The sequence below is a fragment of the Tachysurus fulvidraco genome, chromosome 7, assembly GCF_022655615.1.
Source record: "Tachysurus fulvidraco isolate hzauxx_2018 chromosome 7, HZAU_PFXX_2.0, whole genome shotgun sequence".
NCBI classification, from domain to species: domain Eukaryota; kingdom Metazoa; phylum Chordata; class Actinopteri; order Siluriformes; family Bagridae; genus Tachysurus; species Tachysurus fulvidraco.
In genome coordinates, this window is record NC_062524.1 from 5,975,591 (window position 1) to 5,995,283 (window position 19,693).

Here is a 19,693-nt window from a genome sequence, read left to right on the forward strand (position 1 = left end):
ACAACCGCACGCGCAGCAATTTCCAAATTTCCGATACGGACGATTAGAAAACTTATCTTTTATCAACTTCCGGTTTGACTCACTACACAAGCCACGCCCACAACGCAGCTCCTCCTCCAGTTTCCCCTAGCAACAATGTTGCCTTAACAACTGCACGCGCAGCAATTAAAATAAAATAAAATAACTTTTATTAAACTCTTCGACTATCAGTATCACAACATTCATCAGCACAATGAAGCCCAAATCTATGTCATATTCACTTTGGAATCAGGATACAAATGTCTTTTTTTATCATAATTGTTGTGCACATAAAGATTAATGCTATCGACTTCATATGTCCATATAAATTATTCTAGTAACTATACTATAAATTGTATATACAATTTATATTTATAATTATACTAGAATTTATTAACAACAATTCTGTAACAATTCAAAGTTGTTTATTTAACTTTTTTTTTGTTTATTTAAAAAAAATGGAGACAGAAATTAAATGAATCTGGAAACAGCAAACGATCAATTACAATTACAATGTAAACAAAGATGCTAGATATTTGATGTGTATATGATGAATAATTTATATGTTCTTAATAATTTATACATTTACGATGTATACAAAACACTTGTATACATTTCTTTGTTTTCCATGTTGTCCCGGTCAATGGTTGTCGTAATTCCAGCTTAAACACTGTATATAACTCAATTATTGTACATCATTTGGGTTTTGTGACCAGTTCCGAAGCTAAAAGTTGTTTCTCGATGCTTTTTAACTCCTGCTCCAATGCTGCAATCTGTAGATTTAATAATAAAAGAGTAAAGAACATGATTACATTTCAGCACAAGTGAACTGCTTTAAAAGGTTACTGCTTTTAGTACGAGAACCATTTGCATAAATGTGTACATTTTTTTTAATCTCTAGACAAAGTTTAAAAATTATACAACACTTAAAAAGTTCACCTTATTCCGCGTCTCGTGCCGAATGCGGTCAGGAACCTTCTCTGCGTAGTTTGGTACTTTTGTCCGAGAGAGAATCTGCTCAAGTTTAAAGAGAATCTTTTCTCTACGTTGAGAAAGTAGGATCATCTTTTTGTTGCTATTACTGCAACCCTAAGAAAGAAGTAGAGAGAATATATCGGCAAAGAAGAAAGAACTTCGGATCTGCTTTAAAGGTTTAAAAACACAGTAAAACGACAGTAAAAGTCATGTACAGCGTCTCGGCGTACTATATGCATTGTATATACGGTTTGACACCATATCCACTGTCTTATAAGCTGCAGTAAGGATGTATTTCTCTTATCTCGGTCATCACCTGTATATCCAGATATAATTGGACTGAATGGTCAGTCACACCAACGGTACTCCCTTCATGTGTAGGTGGCACAGTGGGGAACGGTAGGGAGCTGGTACCCTCTGAAGGACAGTGCAGATAAAGATTAGAGATCCGGCCCAGGATGCAGATAGCATGACTGAAGCTGTGGAGTGTTTGTGCTTGGTCTGATGTGCACACTGCCCACACTAGAGAAAGCAAAACAAAGCAGATTACTTTTTTTTTTTTTTTTTACAGCACTTTATCATGAGTGCATTAGTTCTTACAAAAACTGACCATGGATTTAAAAAAAAGTGTTCAATGTGTTCACCGATTCACCATCATGTCCACTATTCATACCTGTAGTTTACCAGCGTTTCATTCGTATGGTTCACCGTTTCCATCTGTTTATAGCTAATAGATTCTCTTCATTTCTACCAGTGATTTGCCACCACTTGTCTATACATCTATTTACACCAAATTGACATTACATTTGTCACATACACGACAATGCACAATATGTGTCATAAAATGCTTTAGCTTCATTTATATCAATGGTTTGTCTTAGCGGTTTATCTCACTGCTTTAACTCCATTTATATCAGTGCTTTATTACAGCTGTAATGTTGTCCAACACAATCAAAATGCTGACATTATGGATACTGTGCAAACAGAGAAAAGGGAAAAACACACAGTCATTGAACTTACTGTCAGGCTTTTCCTTTGTCATGTGACACTGGGCCCTGAGTGACCTGGCCACCCTGACCACTTCCTGTACCAACGGAAAATCTGTTTCCTCTTCAGGAAAGTGCCAGTGCGCCTGGAGAAAGCACGTGAAAGATCAATCAGGAAAGAGTTGAGTTTGTGTTAAGTAAGGAAAAAAAACATGGTGAGACATGCTGGTATGGCAAAACAATAAACAGCTGGATGTTGTGATGCAACCCTTTGCAAAGCTAAGGACTCGTACCACCTAGAGGTTGTTTTTATTTTCCAATAACAGCATGACTTAAATTGTATTATTCGGTTATGTTTAATGAAATACACTTTGTAAATTGTAATCCGTGTATCCCGTGGCTGCCACTGGCTCACCAGCTGAGAGGCTGTTGGATACGGCTGCATACACACACTGCATGGAGCTGTAGTAGGGTTTGGGCTATAGGGCTGCAATCTTTGCCAGAGCTCCTCAGAGAGAAAAGGCATGAAAGGGGAAAGGAGGCGGAGAGAAATGGACACGCAGTGATAGAGCACAGCAGTGGCAATCTGCTTCTCTTCATTTCGCGCTTCATTTTCAATCATGTCCTGTTTCAATACAGGCTTAATGCATTCCTGGGGAAAGAAAGACAGAAAAAAATCAAGAAAGGAAAATGTATATGCAAAACAGTGAATTGGAGCCTTGCTCAGGTTTAATGGTCTAACAATTCTATTTCTTAAAAAAAAACGTATTGTTGACTGCAGATGTTCAGCATATGTACAGAACGCAGTGGACTGAATTCCACTGCAATTACACATGGACCTCCTAAACTTAGTCCTGGGTTTAGAAGTTGGTGATTAAAGGTGGGGCGCACGATGTTTGAGAAACGCTTCAGAAAACTGAGTCGGGCCGACTAACAAAATAAAAGTGTAGCCAATGAGCAGAAAGGGGTGTGTCTTGTCAATATGTGATAGAGAAAGTGTTCAGTGCACATGTCTGACATTAGCAGAAAGCGATTGAAACATTGACATGACAGATACCTGCCGTTACCGCTGCCTCGGGTTCTAGGTGTCTTCCGCGTGTAACGGAGCTAAACCTTTCACGGTACAACACACAGAACTACAAATACACATTTGTATTACCATAGTATTACTCATTGAGTTTATTTATTGATAAAAATATCCCCTCAGCCAGCTGCCCCAGCAGGTTCCGCCTGGGTTACGTATGTATGTGTGGGGCAGAGCTATCAAAATAGTGGGGACACCCATTTAGGTTAGGGGCATGTTTGTTTTGGTGATTTCAAATGTCAACATTCGCTTTCAAACATCATGCACCGCACCTTTAAGAGGCTCTCGTATAAGAGCTGTGAGATTTTAGGCCAAAACCTGGTTGCCACTTCCAAGACATTATGACTTATGCCATAGAAAGATGAACAAGATGATGACCTCAAACATACGTCAAATATCTTTTAGTTCAAAAACATGAGTTATTCCTTTATAGGCATTTTATAAAGTGCCAATAACTCTGATGTTGACTGCAATTAATAAAACCTTTGTACAAACACACCAACAGCATCATAACTTTAGAAATGGAACAAATGAAGTGTAATAAATTCCGACAATAATATTAATTATCTGACACAGACCTCTTAAGTAATTTATCAGAGCTTCGTTCCCTGCAGTGAACTCACCAGATACACGTCACAGAGGCTGTGGAGCCAGAAAGAATGCAGAGCCGAGGTGACGGTGTGGAGCTCGTAGCTCTCGAAGCCTTTATCACACTGTGTTATCGTACTGTAAAGCCGCGAACAGATCCATCTGTCTATCCTCGACACAGGAAAGGTCTGAGGCGGTGTGATAAAAGCAGAAAGAATCAATAACAGAAGCAGTGAGTCTCATATTTACATTGATCGTTTTGGCACAAGCATTTATTCAAAGTGTAAGCTCAGTACAGATCTTCCGTGAGTCCGACACCCATGGGACCTGAACTCACAACCTTCTGGTCAATCGCAGAAAACATTAACCACTGAGACGTCTACTGCCCCGGGTTAACTACCTCCTCACTTTCAATTGCATTGCATCCTGAATATTGGATTCCAGCAAGCACACATACAGTAATATCTCTCAAATCTTATGCTCTTTACTCGAAATTTAGGTAAAACACTCAAATGAAAAAAATGATGTTTAGATCATAGGCTTCATCTGTAAATGATTTTGAATGTGATCTAGCTCAGAGGTCACATTTCTATGGACTGCGATCCAGATGGAGTTGATAAATAGCAGAACAAATCAATGAATGAAAATAAAAATAATAATTAGGGGCGCAGATCAGTGACTCACGAACCAACACGACTTCTGTATCATTTACATTTTTACAGTGAGGTTTAAGGGCCTCGTTAAGCGGCCCAGAAGTGGCAGCTTGGTGGACCTGGGATTCAAACTTATGACCTTCCTGTCAGTAGTCCAAAGCCTTAACCACTAGGCTACCACATCCTCAGACGTCAGAGAACAGCAGATTCTCTGGAACACTGGAAGGAGTTTTCACATACGGAATTTTCACAGATTATTTGGTTAATCCGATTAATGAAGTGAAATGGCATGTAAAAAAGGAAAAAAGTGGATAGAGATGTAAATGTTTATTCTGCACTTGTGAGTGTCTCATCTGTTCAGAATCCATGGCTCTAGACCAAAAATAAAGTGCCAGCAAGGAAAAAAACATAACTGCTTAAAATTGATGTCGTAATTATTACCATGAGCTAATCTTTAATGGTAAAGTATCAGAATCATTAAAGTTATGGGATTTGTTTATCCAGACCTCCGTAAGCCAGAAATACTCGATAAGTGGACTTCTATTCATCCGTTTACTGTAGCAGGAGCTTGGAATCTATTCCGGGGACAAGCTGGGCCACCCTGGACGGGGTGCTTCTGAATTGCAAAGCACGATCACACACACACAAACACACTGCAGACAATTTAAAGATGCCAATCATCCTACAGCGCAGTCTTTGGACTGGAGGAGGAAACCGGAGTAACTAGAGGAAACCCTTAAAGCACAGGGAGAACGTGTAATCTCCACCCCCACACAGGGCAGAGACGGGATTCGAATCCACGACCCAATAAGCACTAAGCCATCATGCACCCTGTAACTAGACCACCACAAATTATAGACTAAAATATCTAGACTACTACACTGAGTGGAAATGTATGCTCACGGATCCGATCGTATGAGACATTTAACATTTGTAACTAAACACAGGAGCTGTTTGAGCTCTACCTCCTCAAGTGATATCAGAGGAGCTCCAGTGTCCTGCAGAGCTCCCAGAGTGAAGCGGACCGTCTGCCACATCTTATTACAGAAGTGTCTACAGCTCAGGACGTGAGATACGGACATGCTGACGTCGTCTCCTGACAGAGAGAAGCACATAGAGGTTCGAGACCGTTGGTAACAGAGGGACACAGTGAACGTTCATTCATCCGTCGTGGATTAACACATCGCTCGCTGTAGCGTCGTAGCAGATTACACAAAGCTATTAACACATGCGACATTTCAGTTGTTGTTCTTTCATTGTCATAATATTGATATTAGCTAGCCATCATTGTCATAATATAGATATTAGCTAACCAGAAGCCACGCCTACTTTTTGACTGACAGATACAGGAGGTGACTTACCCTGGGCTTTGTATGAGCAGAGAGCAAAGCGTAACGCATCTGTGCCACATTCTGGGATACCCTTTGGGAAATCCTTCTTCTGCAAACACACACACACACACACACACACACACACACACACACAAACACACACACACAAACACACACAAACACACACACACACACACACACACACACACACACACACACACACACACACACACACACACACACACACACACACACACGACGTAATGAGGCAGCAGAAACGAGAGGGAAAAAGTGTTAAAACTCGACGTCTCGTTTATTGACCTGTGCTTCCAAAGCAACCGCTCTCTCTCTCGCATCCAAGTTTCCTTCCATCACTTTTTCTTGAAGTCTCTGGACACACAGAGGAATTTGTGAAACTCCTTCTATCTCTTAATAAATGCTGGTGCATTGTCCGTCTCCTTATTTCACTCTTTTTATAAGATCTAGTACAGTGAATTAAAAACACGAAGGTCCAGTTACTGAATATTTCTGCCTGTCAGATACTAAAGACGACCAAATGGTTATCACAGTTATATCCATTATTGTTTAGACATGCGGAAACTTCTGGACTGTTTTATTCTTAAAATGCTGTTTTCATATTTTTTTCATTTCGGTTTCTAGGAATAATCCGGGAGATTATCATCAAACTTACTTAGCGTCTAAACTTTAGTTAATAATAAATATGTTTAGAATGCAATGTGTTGTATAACATCTTTCTATACAAGTTAAGCATGTTTAAAGTGTTCTAAAAAAGAGATGAAGTTCTGATGTGTTCTGATGACAAATGACTGAAAACGATTACGGCTGTACCTCCAGAGAGACGCCTGAGATTACATCCAAAGGGTCGATGACGTTTCCCAGAGATTTGCTCATCTTTCGCCCGTGCTTATCCCTCACCAGGGAGTGGAAGAGCACCTGAGAGACAGAGAAAAGTGAGATGTCCTAAAGACGCAGTTTTCCATTTGTTTAACTCTATATTTTATATTCACATTTTAAAATCTGGCTTCTTTTTTTTTATTACTCCTCTTTCTTTAACTGACCTCTGGATTAACCTAAAAATCTACTCAGATCAATAAAGTACCTGTCTGAATGGCAGCTGTCCTGTCAGCTCTGTGCCTAACATTACCATCCGAGCCACCCAGAAAAAGATGAGGTCACTTCCTGTTTCCAGAATGGTGTTGGGATAAAACTGCTTCAGGTCATCTGTCTATGGATCAAGTATGTACTTATTAAGCTTTATGTCCTTTTGTTTTAAAATCTCGTCATATTTGTTACATTTCCGAACCTATTAAAGACAGAGAACGGTGTACCTGCTCCGGCCATCCCAACATAGCGAAAGGGAAAAGAGCTGAAGAGAACCACGTGTCCAGCACATCTGGGTCTGAGATTGGGAAGCACAGGGTTCCATTTTAAAAATATAAAAAATAAATTGAATATAATCAGACATCTGACATAGGCAAGAAAGGATTTGGATAGTTCTTCACTGAGCATGTCTTTAGTGTTTTGTCTAGTCTTGAAACCCCACTACATGGCTACAGGGGACCGAGTCATTATAGTTGTTATAGTCACCTCGAATCAGATCAACAGCTTTAGGGTCCACACCAAGTTCTGCAGCGGCACGTTCCCTGGCCTCCGCTTCAGTCCGACCCCAAACCCACTGCTCCTGGAGAGAGAGAGAGAGAGAGAGAGAGAGAGAGAGAGAGAGAGAGAGAGAGAGAGAGAGAGAGAGAGAGAGAGAGAGAGAGAGAGAGAGAGAGAGAGAGAGAGAGAGAGAGAGAGAGTAAAAGAGAGAGAGAGTAAAAGAGAGAGAGAGTAAAAGAGAGAGTAAAAGAGAGAGTAAAAGAGAGAGAGTCAGAGAAAGAGAGAGAGTGAGAGAAAGAGAGAGAGTAAGAGAGAGAGTGAGAGAGAGTAAGAGAGAGAGAGTAAGAAAGAGAGAAAGAGAGAGAAAGAGAGAGAGTGAGAGAGAGAGAGAAAGAGAGAGAGAGAGAGATCACACTAAGCTCAAAGATCTACGAAGGACTCCAGCAAAAACAAACAAGTACCAGAAACACAGTAACCTAAAACAACTCTTCTAATGAATCGAAATACGCTGCACCAAAGACACAAACAGAGCAACGTTCTACAAAATGATAGCAGTTGGAATCGCTAAAAACAAGCCAAAAAAAAGAAAGAAAAAAAAATGATGATGAACGAGGAAGATGAAGCACAAATGAAATAACAATAGCTCTAATAGCTGCTCGTACCTCCTGTGTGGGAGAGTGTGGTGATGTCACTCGGTAAGCTGGAATCTGATGTCCCCACCAAAGTTGTCTGGAAATACACCAATCACTGCAGGAGGAGTGAAAACATTGACACGATTATTCTGTCTTTACAACTCGAACACTCCCATGTACACGTCCACACTCTGTAGTGTTACTACATGAACCTGAAAAGGACTTTGTCTACATAAGTAACGCAAATCTCGATTAACCTTCATGTTTGTAGAGTCAGGACTTTTCTACAAAATGTAAACATTTCATTTTATTTCCCATTAGGATGCTACTTTCCTGTGCACCAAGAAAAAAAACTGAGGTAATATTTTAATGTGCTGCTATTTTAAAACTTAGCAGCTTCACCATATTCTTCACTGACCGGAGCCCAAAGCATCACCTTTTTGTTCTGTACTGACTGATGAATTTGGAAGGACAAAGTTCACAAATAACCTCAAGCGAAAGCAAACGTTTGCCCTGTTTCCTTTCCCCTTCAGTGTTTTCCACCTGCTGAAAGGTTATTTGCATTTGACCTGACAGCTGCTTTCTCAGCAAAAGCTTTCGTTTTTCGTTTCCTGTATCACCAGAGTGACATTCTGACCCCTCAGAGCTGTTTATCTTCAGTATGTTATGCTTTTCGTTTTCAACCAACCTGATATTAGCGAGCCAGTTCTTCCATGTTTTAGTGTGGAAGTGAGGAATTATTTCAAGCTCTCCATCTTCTACGGCCTGGTGGTGTTATTAAAAAGAATCAACCTTAGATAATAATAATAATAATAATAATAATAATAATAATAATAATAATAATGTGAATAAACAACATAAACAGACAATAGTACAGAATTTGTTTGTGCACATACTTGTATTGCCTTCTGTGCCATTTCCTCACATCGAACAAACCACTGTTTCTTCAGCAGAGGTTCAACGATGTCTCCGGATCGGCTACGGCAGAGAAATCGGGACGAAACAATCAGAAGAGTCTAATCTGAGCCGCATGAGGAAAACAATCGAGGTCATGATATCATAGTGCGAGTGCAGAGATAACTTTACTCATCCTTAATTTGCTAAATTTACTTTAATAATATTGTGTTTGGAACGTTTGGGATAATGTGTGCTTTTCCTTCATGGAGAATTCTGGGAGTTATTCAGAGCAGTGAGCCTGAAATTTACTAAGCAACATATTAACAGTCCTCAGAATACATATAATTCATTATGTATTTCTGAATACTGTTGAAATAGATCGAAATAAATGTATGTAGATTATCAAATTATTTTTTTTATTTTAATATTTATGAAGTAAAAGTGTAAAAAATAAATAAATAAATAATAATTTAAAAAAAAAAAACATTATGTATTTTTCAATACTGTATAATTAACACATTTATTTTTTATTTTTAGTACTATTTTGATTTGCAATTTAAATGCATTTAAGTAAATAATTTATATTTTTTATTACATTATTAATATTATTATATTAAGTACATTTAAACAAATGTTTTTTTATTAAATACATATATTTCACTTTGTACTTTTAAGTACTATTAAACTATTCTTTACTAAATTACTTAACTTGTGTTAATTTAAATGAGAGTCAATCCTGACTCCAAATCTTTATAGGCTGTCTAGATTTATTTTTTTTTATAATGAAGCAGTGTATAATTTCTAATATAAAATATTGTAAAGTTCTTTTTCCACACTGCTCTCTCAGGGATCTAGAGAGGATAGTACTAAATAACGCAGACGTGTGCTTTCTCTTATTTATTCGAGATTTAATAATAATCAAATGGCCTAAATGATATGTCAGCTTACCTGCAAATTGGTAAAGACATGGTGTTCTCCGTCTTCCCTCTAAACAGCTTTCTCTCCATCAGTGCACTAATCACACACTCTCTGGCATCAAAACGCTTCACACCCTGAGGAGGTGGAGGAGGAGGAGGAGGAGGAGGAGAAGAAGAAGAAGAAGAAGAAGAGAGACAGTGTGTGTGTGTGTGAGAGAGAGAGAGACAGTGAGAGAGAGAGAGAGAGAGAGAGACAGTGTGAGAGAGAGAGAGAGAGAGAGAGAGACAGTGTGTGTGTGAGAGAGAGAGAGAGAGAGAGAGAGAGAGAGAGAGAGAGAGAGGGTTAGTGAGAGTGAGAGAGAGAGAGAGAGAGAGAGAGAGAGAGAGACAGTGAGAGAGAAAGAGAGAGAGAGACAGAAAGATGATGGTGTTGTGTACAGATCTGTGCACACTATGTTAGAGGTGCTCGGCTATGTACCTCGAGCCACTGGCCACAAAGGGACGTCATGGTTCCGTCTCCAGCGATCACAGTGAGGCGAGGCAGCGCGTGTCTCTGAGAGACGAGGAAGTCGGTGTGATCGTGAGCCGGGGTCAGCTTCACAGCTCCTACACACAACAGGAAAGGAATATTTTGTTAACGATATTTCAATTGTTAGATAGCGTGTACAGATATTACTTCTTATTCTTTTTCAGCACGTGTATTTAAAATAATAACACACTTTATTTTAAGAAAACTGATCATAAACACATGATACCGTGAAACGTAGAGCATCAGCAAACATTCTGTTTTCTTTAAAAAAAATAACATTAGAAGCTTTAAAATGTTTTTTTTTTAAACTGGAACACTTCAGAGTTAAACTCTTTTGTCCACCTCCTACATGTCCACCGAGGACTTTATTAGGAACATCTGTACACATAATGCACTTAAGGTCTAAATCAGCCAATCGTGTGGAGGCAGCACTGATATGTAATTAAAAAAATTCAGGTGTAATCAATGTCTGATGTTACGCTATCCCAAATGTTATTACCAAATGGCCCTTACTGCCTTTTGTCTTTTGTAGTGTTTCCGATCAGGGGCGCCCCCTAGGGGTGGCCAGTGGTGGCTACAGCCACCCCTGTATAAACTCAGGCCACCACCTGTGGCCACCCCTAGTATGAATTTGACTGCATAATGAACATTCACTTTGGTCCATCTTACTTTTCTTTATGTATTAGAAATGACAGTTTTATTCATAAAATCATGCAGCTGTGAGCCAGCAGCTTTGAGTAACCTTCACATCAACCACCAGAATGGAGGAAAAAAATTCTGGGTTTGAGCAGAAAGGTTACAGTAACTCAGATAATCACTCTGTACGATAGTGGTGAGCAGAAAAGCATCTCAGCATCAAACACAAGATGTCGAACCCCTGCACTGAGCACAGTGAGCTCACCAAACTGGACTGTTGAAGATAAAAAAACAAAAACAAACGTAGCCTGTCTGATAAATCTGGAGTAAATAAATAAATAAATAAATAAATAAATAAATAAATAAATAAATAAATAAATAAATTCTTAGATTCTTAGTTAAAATGTCCAACATCTTGTGGAATCCATACCATGAGGAACTGAAGCTGTTTTGAGAGCAAACAGAAGCCCTACCCGGTATTAGTACATTGTTCCTAATAAAGTGACAGTATAATAAAAACAACCCCAGGAAACAGTTAAGCCTCTTTATGTGTAAATATTTCTGGTTCCAAAAACACAATTTCTTCTCCAAATATGATTCTAATCCCCGACCTTCGCTACAGGATCCAATATGCTTCCTCTCATATCCGATCCATCGTACCCACGCACCGCGTTATCGCACCGGTGCCATCTCTAATAAGACTATTAAATAACAAAATATTATTTACGTTTTGAAAATGTAAAAGATGCCGAGTAAACATTTAGAGATAAATCTTGGTCGTTATTATTAGGTCTCTCCCGAAGTCAGATATCCTCTGCAGGTAACAGACGGTTATAACACCCATATGACCTTTGCTGCTAGGATGAATATCTACTTACAGTGGACTATTAATTAAACCCCTTCTGTGAAAGGCTGTTAAAAAGTATTAATGGAGATAAATCCTTACACGCCCATCACACTCCAAAACTAGTTCTTTTGGTATGGAAGTATGGAAAGCGTTTTTAAATGACTTGCATCCAGATGCATCACATTCTGGTGTTTATGCAGCAATGCCCATGTATTTTGATTTAAAGCTGGAATTAGCTGTCCGTGTTCCCCTCTATTTACAGACGAACGAATGTTCTTGCTGTTGTTGTTGGTGGTGATGGAGTTGGACTCCTAATTGTGAGTTCAAATCCCACTGCTGGGCCCCTGAGCAAGGCCCTTAACCTTCAATGGCTCAGCTGTATAAGTGAGATAAATGTAAGTGGATAAGAGATAGATAAGATATTAGTCAACCAAATGCCATAAATGTAAATGGTGATTTGGTGGAAATCCAATAAATGTTGTAGGTGTTGTTGGTGCTGTCCTTCAGCTTCTCCCTGTTCCGGGTCACCACGGCGGATCATCCACTAAATATACCATTAAAAGAATACTTATACTATACTATACTATACTATACTATAATAGATATTATACTGTGTTCCAATCACCATATTATAACAACAACCTACCTGTTCCCAATTCCATGTCCACCATGGTGTCTGTGATTATGGGTAACAGCCTGTTTGTGAACGGGTGCCTGCACTGTTTTCCATGGAGAGTCTAATAGATAAAACATGCCCAATACATGTAATAATCACTGTATAAGCACTGTGTATACTTCTGTGTGTGTGTGTGTGTGTGTGTTTGTGTGTACCTGGTACCGAGGGTCATCAGGATGCACAGCGATGGCCACGTCCCCCAGCATGGTCTCGGGACGAGTGGTCGATACAGCAACCTCTCCTTCTAACAAACACACAAGTGCAAGAAACCCATGAAAAGCAAAATGAACCAGAAATTTAAAAAAAGGATCTAAATAGAATGTAAAAATGCTCACGCTGTCCCTCTATCGGGTAGGCGAACGTGACCATGGTCCCAAATTCGACTTTACGCTGGTAACCAGGAACAGACAAAAGAGTCCGTCCTGATAGCTGCTTCGACTCGACCTACACACAGAGACCTCATTCCATCAGGATTGAGCTTTAAAACAACGTGCCTCGCTAGCGCACTGTGGATCCGGGTCTAACATGAGGAACGGTATTTTTTTATTTACAGCACTTCACAGAGTTTCTCTCTCGCACCAAATATTATTATATTATTAATATTTCTTTTGAATAATTAGAGAACTGCTATCTTATTGATAAAGCCGATCAATATGCTGTAAACACGAACACTAGATTTTTTTCTGTACCTCGATATCGGAGATGGCCGACTCCAGAGCACAGCTCCAGTTGACCAGGCTTTCAGAGCGATAGATCAGCCCTGAATCACACATCCTCACGAAAGCCTCAGTCACGGCATCACTGAAACTCTGCAGGAAAGAGATGAAAAATGACTAAAAATCACCACAACACAAAGACCAAAGACAGATGGTAAAGCCGTTTAACGTTAACGTGATCCAAATCTTACAATTGTTCCATAGAACAGCTTCTGACCTTGAGAAACAAATCATCAAACAAATCCTGTTCCTCAATTAAATAAACTCAATCAGTCATAAAGCTGCAAGAAGCTGCATGAATACTGATGGAAAAATGAACATTTTATTTAATAGTCTAATAAGTGTCGTGTTTTACCGTGTCCATGGTGAAACACGCTCTACTCCAGTCCAGTGAAGCTCCGAGTTTCTTTAACTGTCGATAAATCTCGTCTCCTTTCCTGAAAGAAAAAAAAAATTCAGAAATCCAATTATTAAGAGTTTGGTGTGTAAACGTTTAATCCATGTACGAATATAACTTACTGGTTTTTCCATCTCCACACCTCCTGCAGGAATTCCTCTCTGCTGTAGTCCTGTCTGCGCTTTCCCTGCTCCTGTAACAGCCTCCTCTCGACCACAGTCTAACACAGAAAAAGCAAAAACCGTTAGTTAATCGACCTCGACACTGCAACATAATATATAGGAGAGAGGACAGAAGGAGGACACCTGGGTCGCGATGCCAGCGTGGTCACATCCCGGCACCCACAACACTCTGTAGCCCTGCATCCGCCGCCTGAACAAGCATGAGGTCATTACATCAAACCGTTTTATCATATATATATATATATATATATATGTGTGTGTGTGTGTGTGTGTGTATTCAATTAGTCACAAAGCAACATGGCAGTGATGAAAGGTTTTACAGTCATGTACTAGCTTTATGGTAACATTTTGCTGTTTCCATAGCAACAAGACATTCAGAGGTACTTGTGAGGGACATAGCTCTGTCATGGGAAAGTTTTCAACATGATGGATTTTGAGCGTTCTAGTTTCTTGGTAAATTCTTTATCATCAGTATTTAGACAAATGCAATCAAATTATTGGACATTTTCAATTTTCAAATCAGTTTTGTTTCAGTGTGAGACGCGTTTTTTTCCCCTCTGTTGATAATCTTATGCTGAATTTTAGTGGATGCAGATAAACACCTTCACATTTTAGATGTTTATGAACAAACACTTGGGGCATCACAGAGAGCAGAAATGGGTTCGATATCGACATTTTATTTTGAGAGAAACATTTACGTGAAAAGAACTTTTTGATTTTTATGGAACTTTTCTATGAATCTATTACTCCTAGTATTCTAGATAAAAACCAGAAATACTTCTGAAACATTACAAATTCCTAAAATCCTGAGTGTCTACTTTGATATGAGCTTCAAATTAACACCACTGTGGAGTGAGACAGGATAAAGACGTCATATACCGAACACGGACACGACACAACCTCTCTCTTTATCTTCATTTAAAGCGTGTACATGATCAATAAAACCTGAATTTTTAATCTTGTATCTTTTCATTCATTCATTTTCTACCGCTTATCTGAACTACCTCGGGTCACGGGGAGCCTGTGCCTATCTCAGGCGTCATTGGGCATCAAGGCAGGATACACCCTGGACGGAGTGCCAACCCATCGCAGGCACACACACTCTCATTCACTCACACACACACACACACACACACACACACACAACGGACAATTTTCCAGAGATGCCAATCAACCTACCATGCATGTCTTTGGACCGGGGAGGAAACCGGAGTACCCGGAGGAAACCCCCGAGGCACGGGGATAACATGCAAACTCCACACACACAATCTTGTATCTTGTTAAATTAAAATGACAAATAGAGGCAAACATCTGTGCTAGAAATACAACTAGACAAACATAACCCAGTACTGACCAGCGAGCCAATGCGTCCTCGATCGCCACAGTGAGGGCGTGGCCGAGGTGCAGCGTGCCCGTCACGTTCGGCGGTGGTATACAGAGAGAGAAATATTTATCCACAGCTTGTGGCATCTCATTCTAGGTAACATAAAGAGAAGATATTTTAATATATCTCATGTCCAGATATTCAGCAAAGGATTTTGTCTTGACGGCTGATGAGCCTGATATTAGTCAGCATGAGCGTGTACATGTTTCTTAGGGTTAAAGAATCCCTGCTGCTCCCACCACTGATACCAGCAAGACTCCACATATTCTGGGCTGTAAGACTGCGGGAGGGGCAAAGTGGTATCTGAGGGAGAAACAGGAAGACAAGACAAAAAGTTTTTAAGCAGTTGATCCTAAAACTGCTATCAGTCTGACGCTAGCACTACATTATAACTCCAGGTTGTACCTTTCTTCTCTCCAGGCAAGGATTCAGCAGTGTATATTATCTTTTCTTTTTCTGCCCATTTCATTCCAACACTCTCGACATCCTACAAAGTTCAGACAACAATAAATAAACATATTTTTGTTCAAATGGCACAAATTCAACATCTAACATTCTGAGTAACCCACGCTGCTGAGTATGGACGTCTCTCGCTTTCGTTTCCGTTTGGCCTTTTCTGACTGAGACCTAAGAGATGAAGATGAGGAGGAGGAGGAAGGGGGAAAACACAGCCTGCGTCTCCATGCTGTACGCCACACTGCAGACCCGGGTCTGAAACATCTGCCCCATGTGGGCCTCCACATGACCTACAGGTACAGAGAGGGAAAGAAACAAACATCAGCTGGACTTGTTACAATATATTACCCATCAAACTTTTACATCAAACAATATAATATAGATGTAATAACATAGTGACATTATTGACAACAGGATAACATTAAAAACAGAAACACACACACATACAAAAGCCTGTCACGGTGACAGTTCTAATATTTACATTTAAAATATTACATTTATCTTTTTTTTATACACAGCCGAGGTGAAAGTCACAGTCTGGGGGTAGTTTATCTCAGCTGGTATGTTGGCACAGCAGGCAGCATTGTCTCTCTGTGTGTGTGTGTGTGTGTGTGTGTGTGTGTGTGTGTGTGTGTGTGTGTGTTGTGTATATTGTGTATATTGTGTGTTATGTGGTGTGTGTTGCCCTGTGAAGGACAGCTGATTATATTTTTGAGATTCAGTAGGTCATTTTCACAGAGCAAGTAAAGAACAAATATAAGCCTTTAAATCAGACTTTAAATTCTGGCATCAATCAATAAATCTTAAGCAAATAACTAAAGGCAGGTAATCATGTCACTCGACTAAAGTTTAGATAAAAATTTTCAAGACTTAAAAAAAAATACTTTTGCCAAAAGTCACATGTAAAACATTAGTATAAAAGACCTTGATGTTACTTGTGATGTTACTCTAAGGGCGCAGCCATGTTGGAATCTATCACTGCTTCTTCTTCCACTTCATCACCTGTATGATATAAACTTAAAGATTCTTTCGCATTGCAGAGAAATTCACATGTAATGTCCTAAAGCGCTAATCTTGCAGCCGAGCATATAACAATAATTTAAAATTTGATGCTCGTTTAGTTAATTAAGGGTTAAAGAGAGAGCTCTGTATTTTGTTCCTCGCCGAGCACAATATAAGTGAACACATACTGCGTTCCGACTCGACTACTATCCGTCTTATTTATAGCATCAGAATCAGTGTATCCCAAATCGCAGTATGTTAAAACGAGTCTCAGAAATGTATTTGTACTACGAACATATTTTTGACACAACAATTTTACCCTTAGAAACTATTTCCGACGAATTATATATACGAATTAAGATGCAGCGCAGAACAAATCAGGAAGTCAGGGATTCCGGAAGTGGTCCGTCGGTGAATTATTTCCCCCGATGCTGCCCTTAGAGTGCAGATTCATCTCCAACACCGATTAGCTGCTATGACGCAGTCCTAAAGGACCGGTTGGTTGTGTTTTTATTCATTAATTCTTTTGCTGCAGAATATCACGGGGTTGTTGTTGACTTCAGTGCGTTGCTGAGACAAAACAAGGTTTGTTAGACTCACAGGAAATAGGACGTGGAGTGAGTTAGCTTAGCGCGCTAACGTTGCTATGGCGGAGCTAGCAGGGCCGCCCAGTGAGACCATCACAGAGACGGTGCAGACTGGAACACCGCCGCCGCCCCAGCAGGTGACGAGCATCATTAACACTCATTATCCACATCATCCACCACTTTATCGTTTATCTTTCAAATCTATAAACCTCCTCGAGGTCGATTATTAACCAGGCTAATAAGCTATGCTAATGCTAACGCCATGCTAATGCTAATAAGGTGTACATATTGACTTAAAACACGAATATTACGTGATCACAAATAAACAGAGATGCTCGAGTGATTCGATGAAATCTGTTGTCCCCATTATGGACCTCATAATCCTCCACACAGGGATTTATTTATTTATTTATTTATTTATTTATTTCCTTCCTTCTATTTCTGTGATCATGACACAACATGAAATCATCCAGTTTTATTCAATAATTCATGTGATGAAGTGGAGTTTGTGTTGTTAAGATCCAAAGTGTTTCATTCCTTTAGGACGTCGACACCTTTTAAAGCACTTATTTTTCTTCACAAGGCGGCTTTAAAGTTCTCGTCACACATCCAGTTGTTTTCTCTCTGTAAGGCTTGATTTGATTTGCTTTACTTAGTCACCCATCTGTATTCCTACTACTGGTTCTCACGCTAATAACCGTAGTAATAATGCTGGGATTTTTATTTCTGCTGAAATGAATCTTTCTGGAGGGAGATTTGGTGTTTGTGAGTAAAATTCAGCAGCGAATATCTACTACATGTCATGAGATGAAGATAAAGGAGGAGCAGTGTGCACACTACTGACTTCAATCCCATTGGAAGTCACCGGAACGAGTCTCTTGTTTGCATAAAGTTCAACTTTGTTACGTTGCTGATGTGGACACGCTCACAACTAGTCACCAGAGCTCGCGGTCACACATGCCATTGAGAAGTCGCAGCTTATTTTGCGAGAAAACGGATGATTTCCCGTCAATTTGTTGATGCGATTTGCTGTTTGTGTAAATGATCATATTTCTGTTACAACTGTTACAGAACACACACTAGAGACTCCTTATAGAAAAATATCCATGTGCTTTGGTTTCATTGTTTAATCTGAAGCTCTGATTACACGCCCTGTCTGCTAACCACAATCCTGTTGGTACAATAGCAGTTAAGCATTTAAAAAATGGTTGCATGAAGAAAAGCTCACATTGCATTTTCCCCATTCCATAGGAGGGAAGAAGCTTGACCATCAAGCTTCGGAAGAGGAAGACCGACAAAAAGGTGGAGTGGTCCAGTGACACTGTGGATAACGAACACATGGGTCGTAGGTCCTCGAAGTGTGAGTACATGTCGGGTTTTCATCGTTTGATTAGAACTCTAAAAATGTCTCTAAAAGATTTAACGGAATAAATCCTGCTTTGTTATGTCCGTAGGTTGTTGTGTTTACGAGAAGCCCCGACAGTTCGGCGAGTCCTCAACAGAGAGCGAAGGAGAGGACGAGGAAGGATGCGGGAGCGCGCACTGCATCCTCGGCCACGGGAGAGGACAAGGACAGAGAGGCGGAGGGGGTGGTGGCACCACTATGTCCCCCAAATCCGGCGGAACAAACCCTCACTAATCAGGAGAGCACCGACCTGGTGTCAAAAAAGAAAAATGCGAAGCGGACATGTTCATAATTTTACATCCAGCTACTCACGTCAAAATAAAGTTACTGCGTTGCTGTGTTTCAAATTGCCATTCGATTCAGAGTGAGAGCTTTTAGTTCATGCGTGTTGATTTATTGTTGATCTAATTTTTTTTCAGCTGTCATTGTGATTTGTGAGAAATCATTTGAATGCTGTGGAGTTTTTTTTTTAATGGTTGTACATAGTTTTAAATTCTTTTTTTGTAAAGTGTTTCTATTTATTTGTTTGCATTGTTATGATCAGCTTTTTCTCATTCTTATTTTAATGCAAGTTAAAGATGCCTTGAATCAGTGAAGCTCAAGCCAGTGATTATGGTCAATCTTTAAAAAAAAAAAGGAAAAAAAAAGATATTTTAGCTGATTTAGAAAGCAGGATCCATTCCAAAGACTTGAGTTTTAATGAGGCGAAGGTGCTTTGCTAATCGAGAGGATGATGATGATGATGATCGTATTACAGCTGGATTAAATGCAGATGAAAGCATTTTTTAGGCTTAGAAACACAATATTCCCACTCATTTCACTGAACACCATGAATCTTTTTTTTTCATGTCACAACATTCTTCATGTCCCAGTGACACTACTGATTCTTTTCTGACAATCAGACGAGTAAAGCTAATAAAGACATCGTGCATGTACACACTAACGGCAGGAAGCTTCGCGATGGCGCTGAAATTACATTTAGTATTGCCTCAACCGACTTAGGTATCAGCTGCATCTGTGTTTGAAAGGTTTAAAAGGAGCATAATGTTCGTAATAATAACAGTACCACACGAGACTTAGTGTAAAATCCCAGTGATGTCAGCATGTGCAGTAATAAACTGATGAAAAAGTGTTTGGTATATATACGACTCCTGAATTCTAAATTTGTGTGTGGG

The 19,693-nt window shown here is 39.6% G+C and overlaps 2 protein-coding genes across 7 annotated transcripts; one reads left to right on the forward strand and one right to left on the reverse strand.

Annotated features, from left to right (window-relative positions):
- Positions 1-171: 171 nt before the first annotated feature.
- vars2 (valyl-tRNA synthetase 2, mitochondrial) lies at positions 172-16,987 on the reverse strand. Of its 6 annotated transcripts, none has more exons than XM_027133849.2 (31): positions 16,846-16,987; positions 16,463-16,526; positions 15,638-15,816; positions 15,474-15,555; positions 15,271-15,371; positions 15,039-15,160; positions 13,808-13,874; positions 13,625-13,722; positions 13,461-13,542; positions 13,079-13,198; positions 12,725-12,833; positions 12,545-12,633; positions 12,360-12,450; positions 10,180-10,307; positions 9,733-9,836; positions 8,784-8,865; positions 8,576-8,652; positions 7,918-8,002; positions 7,244-7,337; positions 6,985-7,055; positions 6,756-6,881; positions 6,485-6,589; positions 5,957-6,025; positions 5,666-5,744; positions 5,270-5,400; positions 3,687-3,839; positions 2,395-2,631; positions 2,014-2,125; positions 1,310-1,515; positions 958-1,107; positions 172-791 (listed from the first exon to the last, which is right to left on the reverse strand). In XM_027133849.2, the coding sequence occupies exons 3-31, from the start codon at positions 15,809-15,811 to the stop codon at positions 714-716; spliced, it is 3,222 nt and encodes a 1,073-aa protein (XP_026989650.2). In that variant the 5' UTR covers positions 15,812-15,816; positions 16,463-16,526; positions 16,846-16,987; the 3' UTR covers positions 172-713. The 6 variants fall into 6 exon arrangements, with proteins under 6 accessions (XP_026989650.2, XP_026989651.2, XP_026989648.2 ...); XM_027133850.2 differs by having other exon boundaries at positions 15,638-15,814; positions 16,460-16,526; XM_027133847.2 differs by having other exon boundaries at positions 15,638-15,814; positions 16,449-16,526.
- ppp1r11 (protein phosphatase 1, regulatory (inhibitor) subunit 11) lies at positions 16,933-19,659 on the forward strand. The gene is made up of 3 exons (XM_027133854.2): positions 16,933-17,250; positions 18,365-18,473; positions 18,568-19,659. Exons 1-3 carry the CDS (start codon positions 17,173-17,175, stop codon positions 18,750-18,752), a joined length of 372 nt encoding a protein of 123 aa, XP_026989655.1. The 5' UTR covers positions 16,933-17,172; the 3' UTR covers positions 18,753-19,659.
- The last annotated feature ends 34 nt before the right edge of the window (positions 19,660-19,693 follow it).